General features: G+C 36.1%; 1 protein-coding gene across 1 annotated transcript in view; it reads right to left on the bottom strand.

Moving 5' to 3' along the window:
• The window catches only part of LOC104084398 (nesprin-1-like), a gene marked incomplete at its 3' end in the record, with an annotated part of 87,190 nt that overhangs the window by 53,911 nt on the left and 18,126 nt on the right, over window positions 1-15,153 (bottom strand). Inside the window, exons 8-14 of the mRNA XM_009588227.1 lie at window positions 12,700-12,807; window positions 11,768-11,905; window positions 10,386-10,550; window positions 7,151-7,263; window positions 6,436-6,604; window positions 3,072-3,168; window positions 1,351-1,553 (exon numbers count right to left, since the gene is read on the bottom strand). Of these exons, the coding sequence (XP_009586522.1) occupies window positions 1,351-1,553; window positions 3,072-3,168; window positions 6,436-6,604; window positions 7,151-7,263; window positions 10,386-10,550; window positions 11,768-11,905; window positions 12,700-12,807 (993 nt within the window). The remainder of the gene's footprint in view (window positions 1-1,350; window positions 1,554-3,071; window positions 3,169-6,435; window positions 6,605-7,150; window positions 7,264-10,385; window positions 10,551-11,767; window positions 11,906-12,699; window positions 12,808-15,153) is intronic.

The following is a 15,153-nucleotide window of genomic DNA, read 5'->3' as shown; positions in this document are numbered from 1 at the left end:
AGATCAACCTGATCAGCTGAGGTCATACTTCCTGCTCGGTAATAATAACTGTTGGTATTTAGAATCATAGAATCATTAAGATTGGAAAAGACTTCTAACATCATCGAGTCCAACCATCAACCCAACACCACCATGCCCACTAAACCATGTCCCTAAGCACCTCATCTACACGTCTTTTAAATACTTCCAGGGATGGTGACTCCACCACTTCCCTGGGCAGCCTGCTCCAAGGCTTGACCACTCTTTCAGTAAAGAAATTTTTCCTAATGTCCAACCTAAACCACGCTTGGCGCAACTTGAGGCCATTTCCTCTTGTCTTATCGCTCGTTACTTGGGAGAAGAGACCAACCCCCACCTTGCTACAACCTCCTTTCAGGTAGTTGTAGAGCGTGATGAGGTCTCCCCTCAGCCTCCTCTTCTCCAGGCTAAACAACCCCAGTTCCCTCAGCCGCTCCTCATTTATATTATGCCAGACTATTGAATCCTTTTCACAGTTTTATTTTTATTTAAAAAGTGTACTCCATTCTTTTACATCAATTTAAATTAACAAACTTTTACCACAAATTAGACTGTTCTGTCATGTAACATGAAATGCTCATTCCTGACCTGATGTCAGTTTAACATCTTACAACCTATGAAAACCATACTTTGGTGTTAAGAGCTGTATAGCTGCTACGTTGGGATTGGGTGAAAATGTAGCATCTATTAAATGCAGTATTATTCATGTCAATCTGGGTCATTATTCAAGTTTCACAAACATAAATCTTAGTGCTTCAGTACTCTAATATTAGAACAGAAAAAAAAGACAGGAAAACTATCTTTATGACTGCAGGTCCCCAAAAGGAACTGTCTAAAAGATTTCTAAAACACCAGGGAAATGGATTAATTACTTACCCATCAAACATATCAACACATATTAATAATGTTGCCTCGTAAAGGCAACTAATATTGAAATCTGTCATCCATATGGTAGAAAAATCAGTGGAAAAAATAATTTTCTTCACGTGTCTTTATACACACCACATGACTATGCACTTTGGTGTTAAGACCTGTATTTGCCTTTGAGTGAATCATGTAACATTCCTATCTCTGAGCAATACTGCTGTCCTATATTCATGTCAAAGATGCCTCTAACCATGCTCCTTCATTGTGTATATATATGTATGTATCTGTACACACTGTACGTGCAAACATTGAAACACCTACGATGAATGTGGACAGCATGCCAGAATCTGAAAAAATCTCTCCCTCTTGTATGACATTTTGTAAAACAACCTAAGCAAATGCAAAAACATATCCCATGTTTCATAATTTACAAAATAGCCAGATACATATGCTATTAGTGCATACCTTTTTAGAATGTTCAGGCTGATTCAACATTTTTTCAGCATCTTCCAGCCAAGCTTGTAGACCTGCCACAGTGCTGCTGTATCTGTCCCAATTAGCAATTACTTCTTCCAACATGCTTCTCACACTTCTCACCTCTACCGAGAGGTTCCTCCACTGTGCTGTTGTTTCATTCATGAATTTCATCACATTCTCAACTTCTTCCACTGAGATACAGGAAAGACATTGATTATTTTGGTTCATTATTATTTCTGTAAAACTTAATTTTATGTTATGCTTATCCCTTCTCATCAGGGAATTACATTTTACTGCAACTTCTATTTCAGTGGGCTTTTATATATATATGCTCAGTTCACAGTCCAATTTATTGCAAAATTACAACTGAGAAATTAAACCTGTGAATTAAAGATTAAGGAAAGTACATAAAATGAGTGCTATATTAAAACAGTCATACTGCATATTCAGTGTGGTGTTCATTTCTAATCTGTAATAAAGGAAATCAAGAGAGGAAGTTTCCTTAAAAAAGCAGAAAATAATAGAGATGTGTAATGTAGAAACATGTTATGTCTGCATTGAAAAGTAATGAATGAAATTCTGATCTTCCTTCCACTGACTTTAAAACCAAACTGCTGCTAATTTTTGCCATTTAATTTTTAGTATTTTCCTCGCAGCAATAAAGGAACAAGTGTGTCCTTATTCCAGATGGAAAAAAATGGAGAGAAGAAAAAGGACTCAAGCAAATCCTGAGACTTCATAAGCCAAGCAGAATATAGATAATTTAAGGTGTCCTCTAATTTGCACTGCTGTTTCTGAATTCATATAAGTGAGTAGCTGCCCTTTAGAAAAGAATTAGCTACTGGATTTTAAAAATAGCATTGAATAAATCTATTAATTTTATTACTTGTAAGAATACCATGTAAAAAATGTTTACTTTTGTAAAATTTGAGTGTCACCATCATCAACTTAAATTTCACAACAAAAAAAGATATCCATTTTCTCTCCATATCTGCTAATCACTTTAGCAGCTGCAGCAATCCTCCACTGACATTATTGTGTTATCTCCTCAGCAGAGGTTAAAGTGATCTCATGTCTGCAACTATCTAGGTCAAATATTGCCCTCATGCATTCTCACTGAACTCAGCAGCATTGAGGAATTACAGGAGGCAGCTGTTGAATCAGCTACACATTTTTCTCATGTATATCCATACTTCAACTATCATTTGGGTTCCTCTTATAGGTTTTCACAGTTACTGAAGAATCTTCAATAAATCAGGGGATACTTTTGCTACTACAATGATACTAACTCTCTATTTGTCTTTTTCTAGTAAATGAAGCCAGGCCAGGGAGCATTTCCAGGCACCATGATCTTCCATACTCCTAATTTGGTCTCTGGCACACTTTTGGCCCAAACTGACAACATTGAAACAACCCAGAAATTAGCATGGACCATGGACTTCTCCCATTAGGAAATCTGAACGTGACTACCCTCTTCTGGAGATTAAGAAATCTTAATAGCAGGAGGGCAGGCTGCTCTGTACCAGCTGGCTTCATGCTAGAGAATATGTGAAATTGCTGTCAGAGGCTGTAGCCTCTCTGGTGAACTGCAGCTGCTGTACAGCTCTGCTGCATGGAAGAAACAAATATTAGGAGATCTTTTTAGAGGATACTTATGTTTAAAGAGAATAAAATTTGGTCCCCATGACGAAAGAAACACAGGCATTTACCTGAGCCGTTTGCTTTGGCATACATTTCAGCTGCTCTTTTCAAGATCTGGTAAGTAACCTCATACTGCTCAAAGAACTTACTATTTTCAATAACAGACTGAAAAGAAAAAAAAATACAACAGACAAAATAAAGATAGATATTAAGAATAAGGATAATTTCCATGAAATTACATCAGGACAGTGATGACAACTTTTAACGTCATTGTTCCCCCATTCATTTTTTTCATCATTATAAAATGATATTTAGATTATTATCATTATAAAATAATATGTAAATTTCACCTTTTCAAGTTAATGGTACAAATACAGTTTATTTACTTTGCATATGGAAAGATTATTTAATATCTTCTTAGTCTGCTAGTTGCTGACTTGCTGTAACTCACTAGCATATGATACTTTGAATGTGCAGAAACTGAGCAATTAACTTAAAATTTATTTAATGGAAACTATTTTACACTGAAATCTAAGTGGAATCCTTTTAGTAAAAGAGAAAATTTCATCCATATAGGTCACAGATAGTTATAGATCTACAAAATTAAGGCAAGTACATCTCACATATGTCTACACAAGCTTTGGAATGTCAGAATAGACAAAATTCTATGTGTACTAGTGTGATTTTGGTAAAACCAGGTTTCAAATGAAGTCAGAGTTCAATGTACTTTGAAGAGGAGACTTAGATTTTGTGTATTCATCAACCCACATTATATAAACATGAAAAAAAGTTTTAAAAATTAATCTGCCTGCCAGTATTCTTCTATTTTAAAACCTTTTACAGTTGTTATGTCAAATCACCACAGTTATCTAGTAAGTAATTTAGAAATGTGTTTATAACCAAGGAAACTAGAAGTCAAGGACAATCAGAATTTTTCTCTGCTCTACTGTTAAAAAAAATATCTGGCATGTACAAAGAACTACATGCTTTACCATGAATTATGGGACAAACTCCTGACTTCACTTTTGCCAAAGACATACACACAGACATTTTACTCTGAACCAAAAACTGCAAGACTTCATGTGAGAAAGTAAAAGACTATCAAACTACTTACATAATACTGATCTCAAGAGCAATTGGAAATATTTTCAAAAATTAAATACAGACATTTTACTGATTAATATTGTCTCCCATCTGACAAGATTCCTTAAAGAAAATAGGTAGCTCTTCCCAAATCCCTATAGCATATGGTGCTAAAAAAGTGCTAATACAGCAATGCCAAAACTCAGTTCCGTGGGTTAAAATCCATGGGTAACTGTAACCAGTATTGCCATTACAGCTGAGACTTTGGTACAGTATATTCTTCAGGTTAATCCCATGGTTAACCCCAGGGCTGTGGGTTCGTGCCCCACGTTGGGTCCCAGGGCTGCAGTGCGCTATGCCGAGCGGGCGTCCGCGCTAAGGCCGGCATCAATACGGTGAGTCCCGGGGAGCCGGGGGACACCAGGTTGACTAAGGAGTGAGCGAGCGGCTGCATGGTATTTGGCTGCCTGCCAGGATAAACCACGACAACAATTTATGCTGACCTTTACTTCTAGTATAAGACAGACAAGTGAAAAGAAGATGGGATAAACTAACAACCACCACTTCTATTTTTCAGCTACAGCACATAAATATTTTCCAGGCATATGTTCTATCCAGATCCTAACTATGCATGTTTCTAGAATGCTGACATTGCTCAGTCTGCTTTGGCAGACAAAAAACCTTACATTTTTATCTCCTGACTATAAGGTACTGACTACAGTTTTCCTATGTAAGACTCCTAATTTACTGGAAGAGTAACACTCATCTCTTGGTCCTAGAAAATTGCTCCCAGGTAAGCAAATAAAGTCTCTTTCCATCACTGGACGCCTGGAAGGAGCCAGAAGTCAAGGCCATCAGGAATGAAACTGAGCTCTATTTATCTTCTTGTCCCAGTTTCCTCATTTTGATGTGATGCACTTTCAGAAATGATGCAAGGAAGCATTTTCTTTGCTCTAACGACCATCTCAGCACTAGTCGTCTGAAGCGCAAGAATAATCAAGGCAAGCGCAAAATAACATACAAATTCACCACTTAATGTTCATTTTAAAGCAAAAAATAAGAAAGTGATACAAAATAATAATCCAAAAGTCAAGCTATCCACTTCCTCATTATCTCCCTTCTCACCTTTTAGTAGTTTTTGCGACAGTCTTACAGAGTATACAAATGGACTGTAAGTCCAAGCTATTGCACATCACTCTAACAAACTATGTTATTTTAAATAACCATCTGAATTTTGCAAAACTTGTCTAAAACAGGGCTTAACTCCTGAATTTTTATGTGTCCCTAACTGGTGGAATTTAAACATAGAAGGGGAAAAGTGTGAACAGGTCTTCAATTCTCACTTTGTAGAGGAACTTTACTGAGTTTGAAGTTTTCTTCCAAAGCAATAAAAACTGTCAGGCTGTGGGGGCATCAATAACTTTCTCTACACAGTGTCCTGGCTCTGAATGGTTCTATAACTGTATGAATTCCTGAATTTTCCTATGCAATTTTCCTCATATGGATTAGATAGAAGTATTAGAAGAAAAAAGTATTTAGCCCAGCCCTGCTTTTGAAAGAATTCCTCATGCCCTAATGTAGAAGTGCAGCAGTGGTACCATTCTACCAGCCATTTGGCACTGCAAATGTGGATTTAACAAGATACAGCAGCGTAAGACTGAAAGGGAACATATCAATGAGCATTTGTAAGTCAATAGCCTCTGTTTCTTAACATGATATATGGATGATGCAGAGCTGGAGCAATCTCTTTCCAAAACAGAAATGAAGTAATGGGTTTAATATATTAATGCTGAGCAGGAACAGAAAAACCATTCTTTAAAAGAATAAAATGACTCCCATATCAGTATAGTATATTGAATAAGTACACAGAAGCAGCATAACTTTTTTTTTTTCCTTCATTTGGAGGACTTTAAACAAAAGTACTGTGGGGGACTGCATGCCAAAAACCTCTTCTATCTCTACACTTAATCTGTGTATAGTCACTAAAAAGTGCATTTATGCAATTGTTAAAGAAGATGAAATTAAGTTATTTGGAATTGCTATCTAAGGTATGTAAAAATCTAGGATTTGGAACATCCAGATATGCTTGGTAAGTTGATGGTCGGACAGTTAGCAGCTGGAACATTACTTCTGTTTTTGAAGAGACAGTGCAAAGAGAATCATTTTGACTAAAGTTCCTCCATGGGGAAGACATATTCACCTCTGAAAAGATATTCCATAAGAATGCAGTCATAAAGTTGATGACTGGCAAGTGTCATTTCTGTTTCTGTTCTTTCATTCATTTCCAGCAATCTTAAATATGAATATTTCAAAAATAATTATAAAAAGAAGAATACAACCCTAACTTACAATATAATTTTGAAGAAGTAGTTCCACCGACTCTCGCCTTCCATATTTGATAATCCATGATTTTAACTTTGATTCTGCAAGGACTAAGAGTGACAGCAGACGGTACTTCAGTTCCAGAAACTCCATCTTCAACAGATGGAGCTCAGATGAAGAGACAACAAAATTAAACCTATAAAATGAATCACACTGTAGTAAAATGCAGCAATATTCATTTTTGCAGGAGAGACTGAAAGCTTTAGTTACAGTCCAGATATTTTTCTAATCTTTCACCTAATTCAGAGTCTACAAACATTTAATTATGCATGATGATCATTCTGATGACTGCTCTTGAATAGCAAATCAATTACATTTCTGTTTATTCATAAAATCATCAATTTACAACTGTTACTAAGTTTTGTAAAGTAATTTTTCTTTTCTTTTTTCACATGCATCCCAGCTGTTGTTACATAATATTTCTTCCAGGGACAAGTAATAACAGGATCAATGTAAAAAAGTATTCCCTTCCAAAACCCATAGCTTATTTTGATTCTCATCAATCTTTACTGCATCAGGCTTTTTGATATATTTTTTATGCATATTCTAGGAGGTTTTTCCTTCCAATTTTTTCATGCTTGCCACTGAGAAACATAATTAGACAGTGATTTCTACACGAACAGACTAAAAAGCAAACAGGTTCCATTCACAGAGGGTTTTTATTTCAGATTGAAAGCCTTACCTCTCTGCCATATCCTCTAATTGGTCAGGTGGAACAGGCACTCCGTTAACAGACCTGGCCCCGTGGATCTCATGGAATGCCTTTTTGTGACCATCTATGTTTTTCAGCAGATCCTGATTTGATTTTAAGAGAGAGAGAGATTGAGAGACGAGGGGAGGGAGGGGAGGGAGACGGAGAGAGAGAGAGAGAAGGCTCACAGTAGGCTATCTAACTAATAAGCACAATTTTAAGCCTGCACTGATGACTCAATGTAGTTAACTATTTGATCATGCTCTCACATTTGCATGCAAGGTTATGCATACCACAAAAGCATTTACATCAACTTGAACATTTACATAGGGAATCCCCTTATAAGATGCTCTGCTAAAGCTGTGTCTAACAATTATGGAAGATTTTAAAACAGGATACAATGCAAAGGTTTATCAAAACAAGAACTCTTAACTGTATTAAATAACCTCTGAAATGCAGTCTGCGAATACTCTAACATCACAACAACATAATCTTGCTAAATTTACTCTTTACATCTTTATAAGAGATACTAACCTTCTTTAAGTATACATTCACATTTTCAGCAACTAATCTACTTTTCTATATATAGGCAGAAGATCCATAGCTCCTTATGTAAGTACATATTCAATATTTAGTGAACTTTTCACTCTCTCAGCATTAAAAGATTTCAGGATCGTTCTCTCTATATTACACGAATGAATGCAGAATGTGGTACCCGACCTGTATTCCTGTGATAAGAATTGTACCAGCAAAAACCTTACAGCAGAGCACATTTCAACTGTAACTAGGCAACACCACTTCAAACGGCTTCCTGGAGATTACATATTAAAATGAATGACTGGCAGTAGTCTTTGAAGAGATGCTGTAACAATAACACGTCAAGTTCCCAGCGGCTGAGAGGACACAGAACAGTGGGTATTTTACCGCATACAGACAGCTCCTGGCACGAAGTGCTCAGAAGCCTATTAGCAAAGGAAATAATACAGAGGTCCTCCTTCCTCACCTGGGGGAACAAAATGCAGGCTTGCGTATTGATCACAGATGTCTATTTATTACTATGTGCTAAAGAAGGGTTTCTTTCCAGACAACGCCCAGTGTTTGCACAGCAGAAATTAATGGTGATTAACTGGCTCAGCTCACCAAATTGTCCCACCATCCCCATCAACCCATTTATATTTTCGTTGTTTTCCACTTCAACCAACACCTTGTTGTGAAGAGAAATAAACCACACTTTTTCAGATGCAAGTGATGCACTCATTTTACTATGGCAAAAACTCCACTGAGGGTATCCTGTGACTAACAAACTCTCACATGAAGGAAAGACTTGGAACAAGTATCTCAGCTAGCTGCGTTTGAGACCTTGCCAGACAAAAAGGGATGCCCCTAACATGCATTGGTAAGTCAAAATAAAACCCAGTAGTTTCATCCAACATCATCTGGAAGCCCATGAAAACTTTTATAAAGTGTTCTCATGAAGTGAAATCCTGCTATGCAAAATGACCCTCAACAAGCACAGACATTGTCCTCAATTTCTGGATCTTGGTGGCAATATTAATTAAAATAAACTTAAGTGCTTGCCTGGTTCCATGAAGGTTTGTCCAAATAAGCTGGTACATTTTGTATTAGCTTCAAAATAGACGTAAGTTATAAAGTTCACTAAAGTAACCCATTGTCAGATGCGACAAAGATATAGAGAAAGTGATGATGTTATCTGAACAAAACCACAACAAACAAACCCCAACAACTTCCTAGGAAACAAGGACTGAAAAAAACCAACTAATGCATTTCTGGTACTATCCGATAGCACATTAGGATTCATCAACGCAAATCTGAGCGACAAAACAAACTCCAGGAACAGATACAATTACCCATGCTTCTCTTGAAGCTTTCCCCATCCCACTCCCATGGGAAAACTCCCCTGGCACAGACTAACCTAAATCAAAGTTTATTTGTAGAAATCCCTCACCACAGCATTTTTGATGCAAAGAAAAGACAGCTTAGGACACACTCTTTTGTGTTTCTTATGAATGTATCAAAGGAGGTCTATAGTGTTCACATTATAGCTCCTTATGTAAGTACATATTCAATATTTAGTGAACTTTTCACTCTCTCAGCTTTTGTTAAGCAAATGTCAAATCTTATGAGTCCTGAAACATTTGATGTTAATAAGAAAGCTAATGAAACTTAGCACTGCAAGAGACTAGACCTTGAAAGAAAAAAATATCTTCCTCACAGATTTTAATATTGTTTTGGTTAAATTTTATTAGCCACCACTTAAGTTAGAAGAGCTGCCACTGTTCTAATAGAGAATAATCAGAAGACCCAGCTCAACTTCCAGATAAACTACCATTGTCTGTCACAGCTGTTCCAAGACGACCATGCAAATTATCAGCTTTCTGTAGGGCATTACTTTTTAATAAAAAACCACACCCATATCCAAAACACAAAAAATAACAAAATTACAATTAAGTTTTAAAACAGTAGCGATAGAGGAAAAGAGCAATATAAAATACAGCCCTACTGCCATAAGTGCAGCCTTTCTCTATACCGTCTTTTTCCTTTATCATATTTACTGGTTCCATTTCTTTTATCATCTCACCAACAATTTCTGTCTATTTTTTTTTCATATATGTTATGTAAATGCACAGACAAACCTCACAGTTTTCATTTTAAATGAGAACTTGGACTCAACAAAGAATAATGGCAAAGGTATTTAAATTAATCGGGAAAAGTTTCCTGTTTACCACAGCAGAGGGGACTTCTCATGCTATTTGTCATGACAACACTATGAAAATGCACTTCATTCTATTTTTTCCCCCAGTGAATATCACCTGCACTAACTATCAGCACACTTAGTATGTTTGTTCTCTGTCTCCTGTTTCACCTAATAAGTTCTTATTGGTTGAACAATGTACCCAACTTATGAGCTCCCCATGGAATTTTACCCAACAGAAATCCTAGAACAGGGGAACAATTAAAATATTAATACCTGATATATTTCAGGTAGAAGAAGCAGGAACATTCAAAAGCAACTTTGAATATTGCTTGTAAGATACACAGATATCACAGTTCAAGTCATCACTAAAAGACACCTAGCTTTAGCTACCAACAGGATGACACCACCCACAGAAACTGGAAATAATAATCTTTCTTTGTATAGTATGGATCATTTACAGCTTTGGAAACAATGAAATATATTGCACAGAATGAATGCATGTAGATCTACCTTATGTTGCTCAAGCTTCCGGTGTATTATATTCGCTGTTTCCTCATGAGCTTGCTGAACAGTTACTTCTTCCCTCAGAGCAGCCTCTGCTCTATATAGCCAAGCACCTATGGTACCCAAAGGTGCAGGAAGAGATTTATCAAGGTGTATGTGCCAATCAAGTAGCTAGGAAATAAAAGTAAGAGGATTGAACTTCCTTCTTGCTTAATTATACAAACAAGTATTTTGAGAAAAATCAGACTTTATACTGTAAGACCAAAACCCCACATAACAGAGTATGTTTGAGACATAAACCTAAGTATATTACTTCACATTAGTTCTGAAATTATAGCATTCTCACAGGCAACAAAATCTCTATAAGGATTCATTGATTCATGTATTTCCCTTCCAGAATGGTAACTGGGTTACAGAACTGACCACATATAAACTGGAACAACTACAGCTAAAGATCTGGAATTTCATCAGTTAATAGACACAGCAAGGGATGTGACACCTTCTTCCTCCCAATATCATTTATTTCATGCTCTTGCATAAAATCTTTTTACCTCTATTTTGAATATATTTTCTGTGTGTAAAGTGCAAATGAGTCTCAAAAGATTGTGGCATCAAGAATATAGCAGTAAAATACCATTAGCAATCTTATAGTAAGTATAGTAATCTTATATGGTAAAATACCATATCTTATTAGGAATCCCAGTTATGAGAGTGAAAAATAATGAAAATTATGTCAAAACTCCAGAATATTTTTAAACAGATCCTCTGTTAAATATATGACATAAAAAAGATCCATGAATATACACTGAGTAATAATGATTTAATAACTTATTTGGGACAAACAATATAACTCACTTGGGATTTTTCGTTCAATTATTACAAAATTACTGTCACAAATACTAATATTAATTTATTACTATTGCAACCAGGTCAAAAACAGTATTAAAGCTTCATTTATTGATAAAGTATCCAGTATTACACAGAAACATTTTTTAGTTATATTAAAAAATGTTATATTAGAATTTCTCAGATAACTCTAGCAATTTACATTAAAACATTGCATTTTGAAGGGGCATTGTCATGCTTTTCTTTTTATCAACAATGTTTTGAACTTGGCTAAGCATTGTTAACACACTTTTAAATAAAGGGAAACCTCAAAGTATAGTCCTTTTCTTAAAGTTCATATTCTGTCTTTGAGCAATATTAAAGACGATAGTGCAGTATATGTTCTCAAAACAAATGCAAAATAATTCAACAGTGCTAGAAATTTGGTTCATTTTTAGGTTCCTAATGCCTAATAAAATCAATAGCAAACAGATGTCTAAATGATTTTAAATTCTCATCCTTCATTTAATAAAAAATATAAAGCATAATAATTTTCAACTTACCCTGGAAGAAACTCTGTCCCATGCTTGCTTCACCATAGCTTGATCAAGTGATAATTTACCATCTTTCCTTAATGACTGGGTTGCAAGTTCAATCTGTTTCCTTTTTACCTCATATTGTACTCTGAAATGCTTAAATGACTGCACAAAGAGAAAATCAAATAAATGTGGTGCAGAGTCAAAGAATGAAATTCTTCAACATTTATGGAGTACTACAACCTATGATAATTTTGTACTGATAGAAGACCTAATCCTTCCCAAAGAGGAGTAGTGGTAAACTTGTATATTGATGCTGAAACGCATTTTATTAAAGGTTTTAATAGACTGTAGAATCCCCCTGGGAAGTATAGGTAGGACTTTTGTATTTCCCTTCAGTTATTAGATGCCTGAACCCTATATGAAAGAAATTAATAATTGATCAGATAAACTACCAAATTGATTAAATGCTACTTGGGACAGACAGTGGCTGCTTTTAGAGAACAGCCGAGCTTCAGGGAGAAAATTTAGGCCAAAATTTATATTGCCGCTTTAGACATTAACCTTTGAGAGAGGGGTTAAAAATGAAGCTCTAAGCCCTGTCCTTTCCACCTGTCACCTCATGCAGCCTTCAGTCATACCTCCCATCTGAGCTACATCATGCAGGAACTGGAAGGACTGTGCAGACACATGCTCACTTCTAACTAGGACAGTCCTTCTTCACACTGCTAGAAACAGCTCTGTCTCAGGCAAACCATCTGTGCACTGTTATACGTAGCAAAGCCGGAGCTGACATTATAATTCCTCCACCAATAAAAGGAAAGACAGTTTGTGTCCTTATTTCTTTAAACTACAATATACTGACTTGCATATATACAGATTGCATAAAATACTGCAATATGTGTTACACATAATGATGACAATAATGTCTTATCATACGAAATTTTCCTACTGCTTACCTGGTATTTCTCCTGTAAACTTGTTTCTGCCACCTGTGCTCGGGCCAAGTCTCTTTCAAATTGTTCTGCCCACACTTTTAGGTCTCTCAGCATCAGTCTGTCTTCCTTCTATGATTTAGTACAACCACACATGCAAAAAAAACATTGCAGCCTATCAGTAGAAGTGTCAGATATAGTTCAGAAATTAACATCTCTCTAGCAAGTCAAGGTCATTAGCTGTAGTGAAAGCCAATGGAACATCTGGGCCCAATTCTCTCATCACTTACCTTCATACAGTCTAACTGAAAAGCACTTCCTGAGAATAGGAGGAGAACTCAGCATCTAGGCATGAGTCTTACAGTGGTGAAATCACAACAGTTTGGGACATTGCCGTGTCAGAGATATTACTTGTAGTTCTCATCTGATGTTAAATTAAAACAAAGTCCTTTAAATGCACCTCAACAGCAAATTTTAGTCTTCGACATATTTGCAGAGTCAATTTTCAGTAAAAGTTAATTGAGCTGAGACAGGAGAGGATTTTATCATCTTTTACCACCATTTTACTATCTGGTCTGCTGTTGCTGAAAAAAAAGTTATTTTCTGAGTGACTTCAGGGCAATCCTTGATATCAAGCTCCAAGTTCAGAAGTTGGCAAAATATTTTGATAGAGAATGTTTTAACAAGGAAAATGAAAAGAAAGAAAGAAAACCTGATTGTATTCAGTTTATTTTCCTTCCATGCCATTTTATGGCTTTGAAGAACAGCATATTTGTTTTACAGTTTTGCTTTAACACCTCAGTCTGTCATGGCACTGGTGCTTTGCAAAGTTCTGTGCAGAATTCAGTGACCTGGCAGTGAATAGAAAAATACTAACAGGAAACCTCAGGTCTGTGAGCGCATCATATGAGAAGGTTAGCAGACAACAGAAAGTTTTTCTGTGCACTGTGTGAGCAGGCTAACCAAGTAGGATAAAAGTGTCTGTCTCAGATTTCCAAACAATGAACCATATATGCTGGCTGTTAATCTGAAGCTACTCTTTGAAACGAAAGAAGCCATATTACTGTAAAATTTGTCAGAAACAGATCTATTACAGAGAACAAATGCAACACCACATCATATGAGTTAATCAGCTAAAAGGAGTGATTAAGTTTCAAGCATTACATGAGAGAAGAACTGGACTATGTGATAAAAAAGAATAGCCACTGGCTGTATTTAAGAAACAACGTACTTTCTTTTAAGAAAGGATCCTATGGTTCCTTTCTTTGAAAGCTGCCTCAAATATGTAAAATATAACTTCTCTTAATAATTTTAAAAGCGTAGAGCTAATGCTTCATTTCAGCTGAGGAAAGGACAGGATCCTCAGATAGGAAAGAAACCCTTCTTTGATGTATTTCTACTAATTCTCTTACTGATCCTCTACTCAAAACAGCAGTAGTCGGTTGGACAGGATTTGCACAGCAGATGTGCAAATATCACAGGTATTATATCTGTTAACTCACTAGGTAAATTCTTAGCTGGGTAGCTGCAGTGAGGTTAACATGATATTAGAGCAGCTGTGCTGGAACAAAGTTCACTATAGCTCATGCTCCTGTCTTCTGACACTCACCAAAAGTTGGTACCTGAGAAACAGTATAGGACACATATGACACTTCCCTGCTCCAGATATTTGTAATGCTGGGATTTCCTTGACTGCACACAATGTCTCAAGAAGCCAAAACTCCTAGTGCTTCCAACTTCTCAAATCATTTAAATATAGAGAAGGAGAATAAAATCCCTACTCTTCTGGTCTGATAGTTGGCTCTGTGTGTGACAAAAGAACATCAAGATTCTTTGAGATAAACAGCAAAGCCAGGACTACTCCCCTATGAGCAGAAGAATATAAGAGAGAATTCTTAACTCATTCAGCCATCAAAAAAAGAACTTTAGTATTAAATGCACTCTGTTAATTAGAAGTCATAACTTTAGCGAGACTTGAGATCTCTATTAGTATTTAGCTGTCAGGTTCATAAAGGCAATACTAAACTATGCACCTTAATGGATTGAAAGACCTATAACAATCCTACTAACTGAAACTTCAAGATATTCTTGAAGTCAGGAAGAGAATAAGTGTGTCACAATGTTGTGTATATTAGTTTTAGTTCACACTATAAATTCATTTTTCTAGAACACTGGCTTTTATTCCTCTATAGCTCATGTTCTTATTGCTGAGAAACAGCTCCTTAAGGTAAGTCTTTGCAAGAAGAACATCTGCATGGCTGCAACTGTTCATACAGCAATGTCAGCAAAATAGGTATTTTGCAAGATTCCTGTCAACATAGCTTAAAAATTTCATAATGGCTAAAACTGGGTCTGACCAAATCTTTTTGAAATAGAGTATCACCGGGATCAAGAACACCTCTATGGTACCTGAAGATAAAGAACAAAGAAACAGCCACACGTCTCTTAAATCACATACCATTTCTCTGACATTAAATG

This window comes from Fulmarus glacialis, unplaced genomic scaffold (assembly GCF_000690835.1).
Source record: "Fulmarus glacialis isolate BGI_N327 unplaced genomic scaffold, ASM69083v1 scaffold4632, whole genome shotgun sequence".
NCBI lineage: Eukaryota > Metazoa > Chordata > Aves > Procellariiformes > Procellariidae > Fulmarus > Fulmarus glacialis.
The sequence above is the reverse complement of the archived record's forward strand: the minus strand, read 5'-3'. Positions and strand labels throughout refer to the sequence as shown.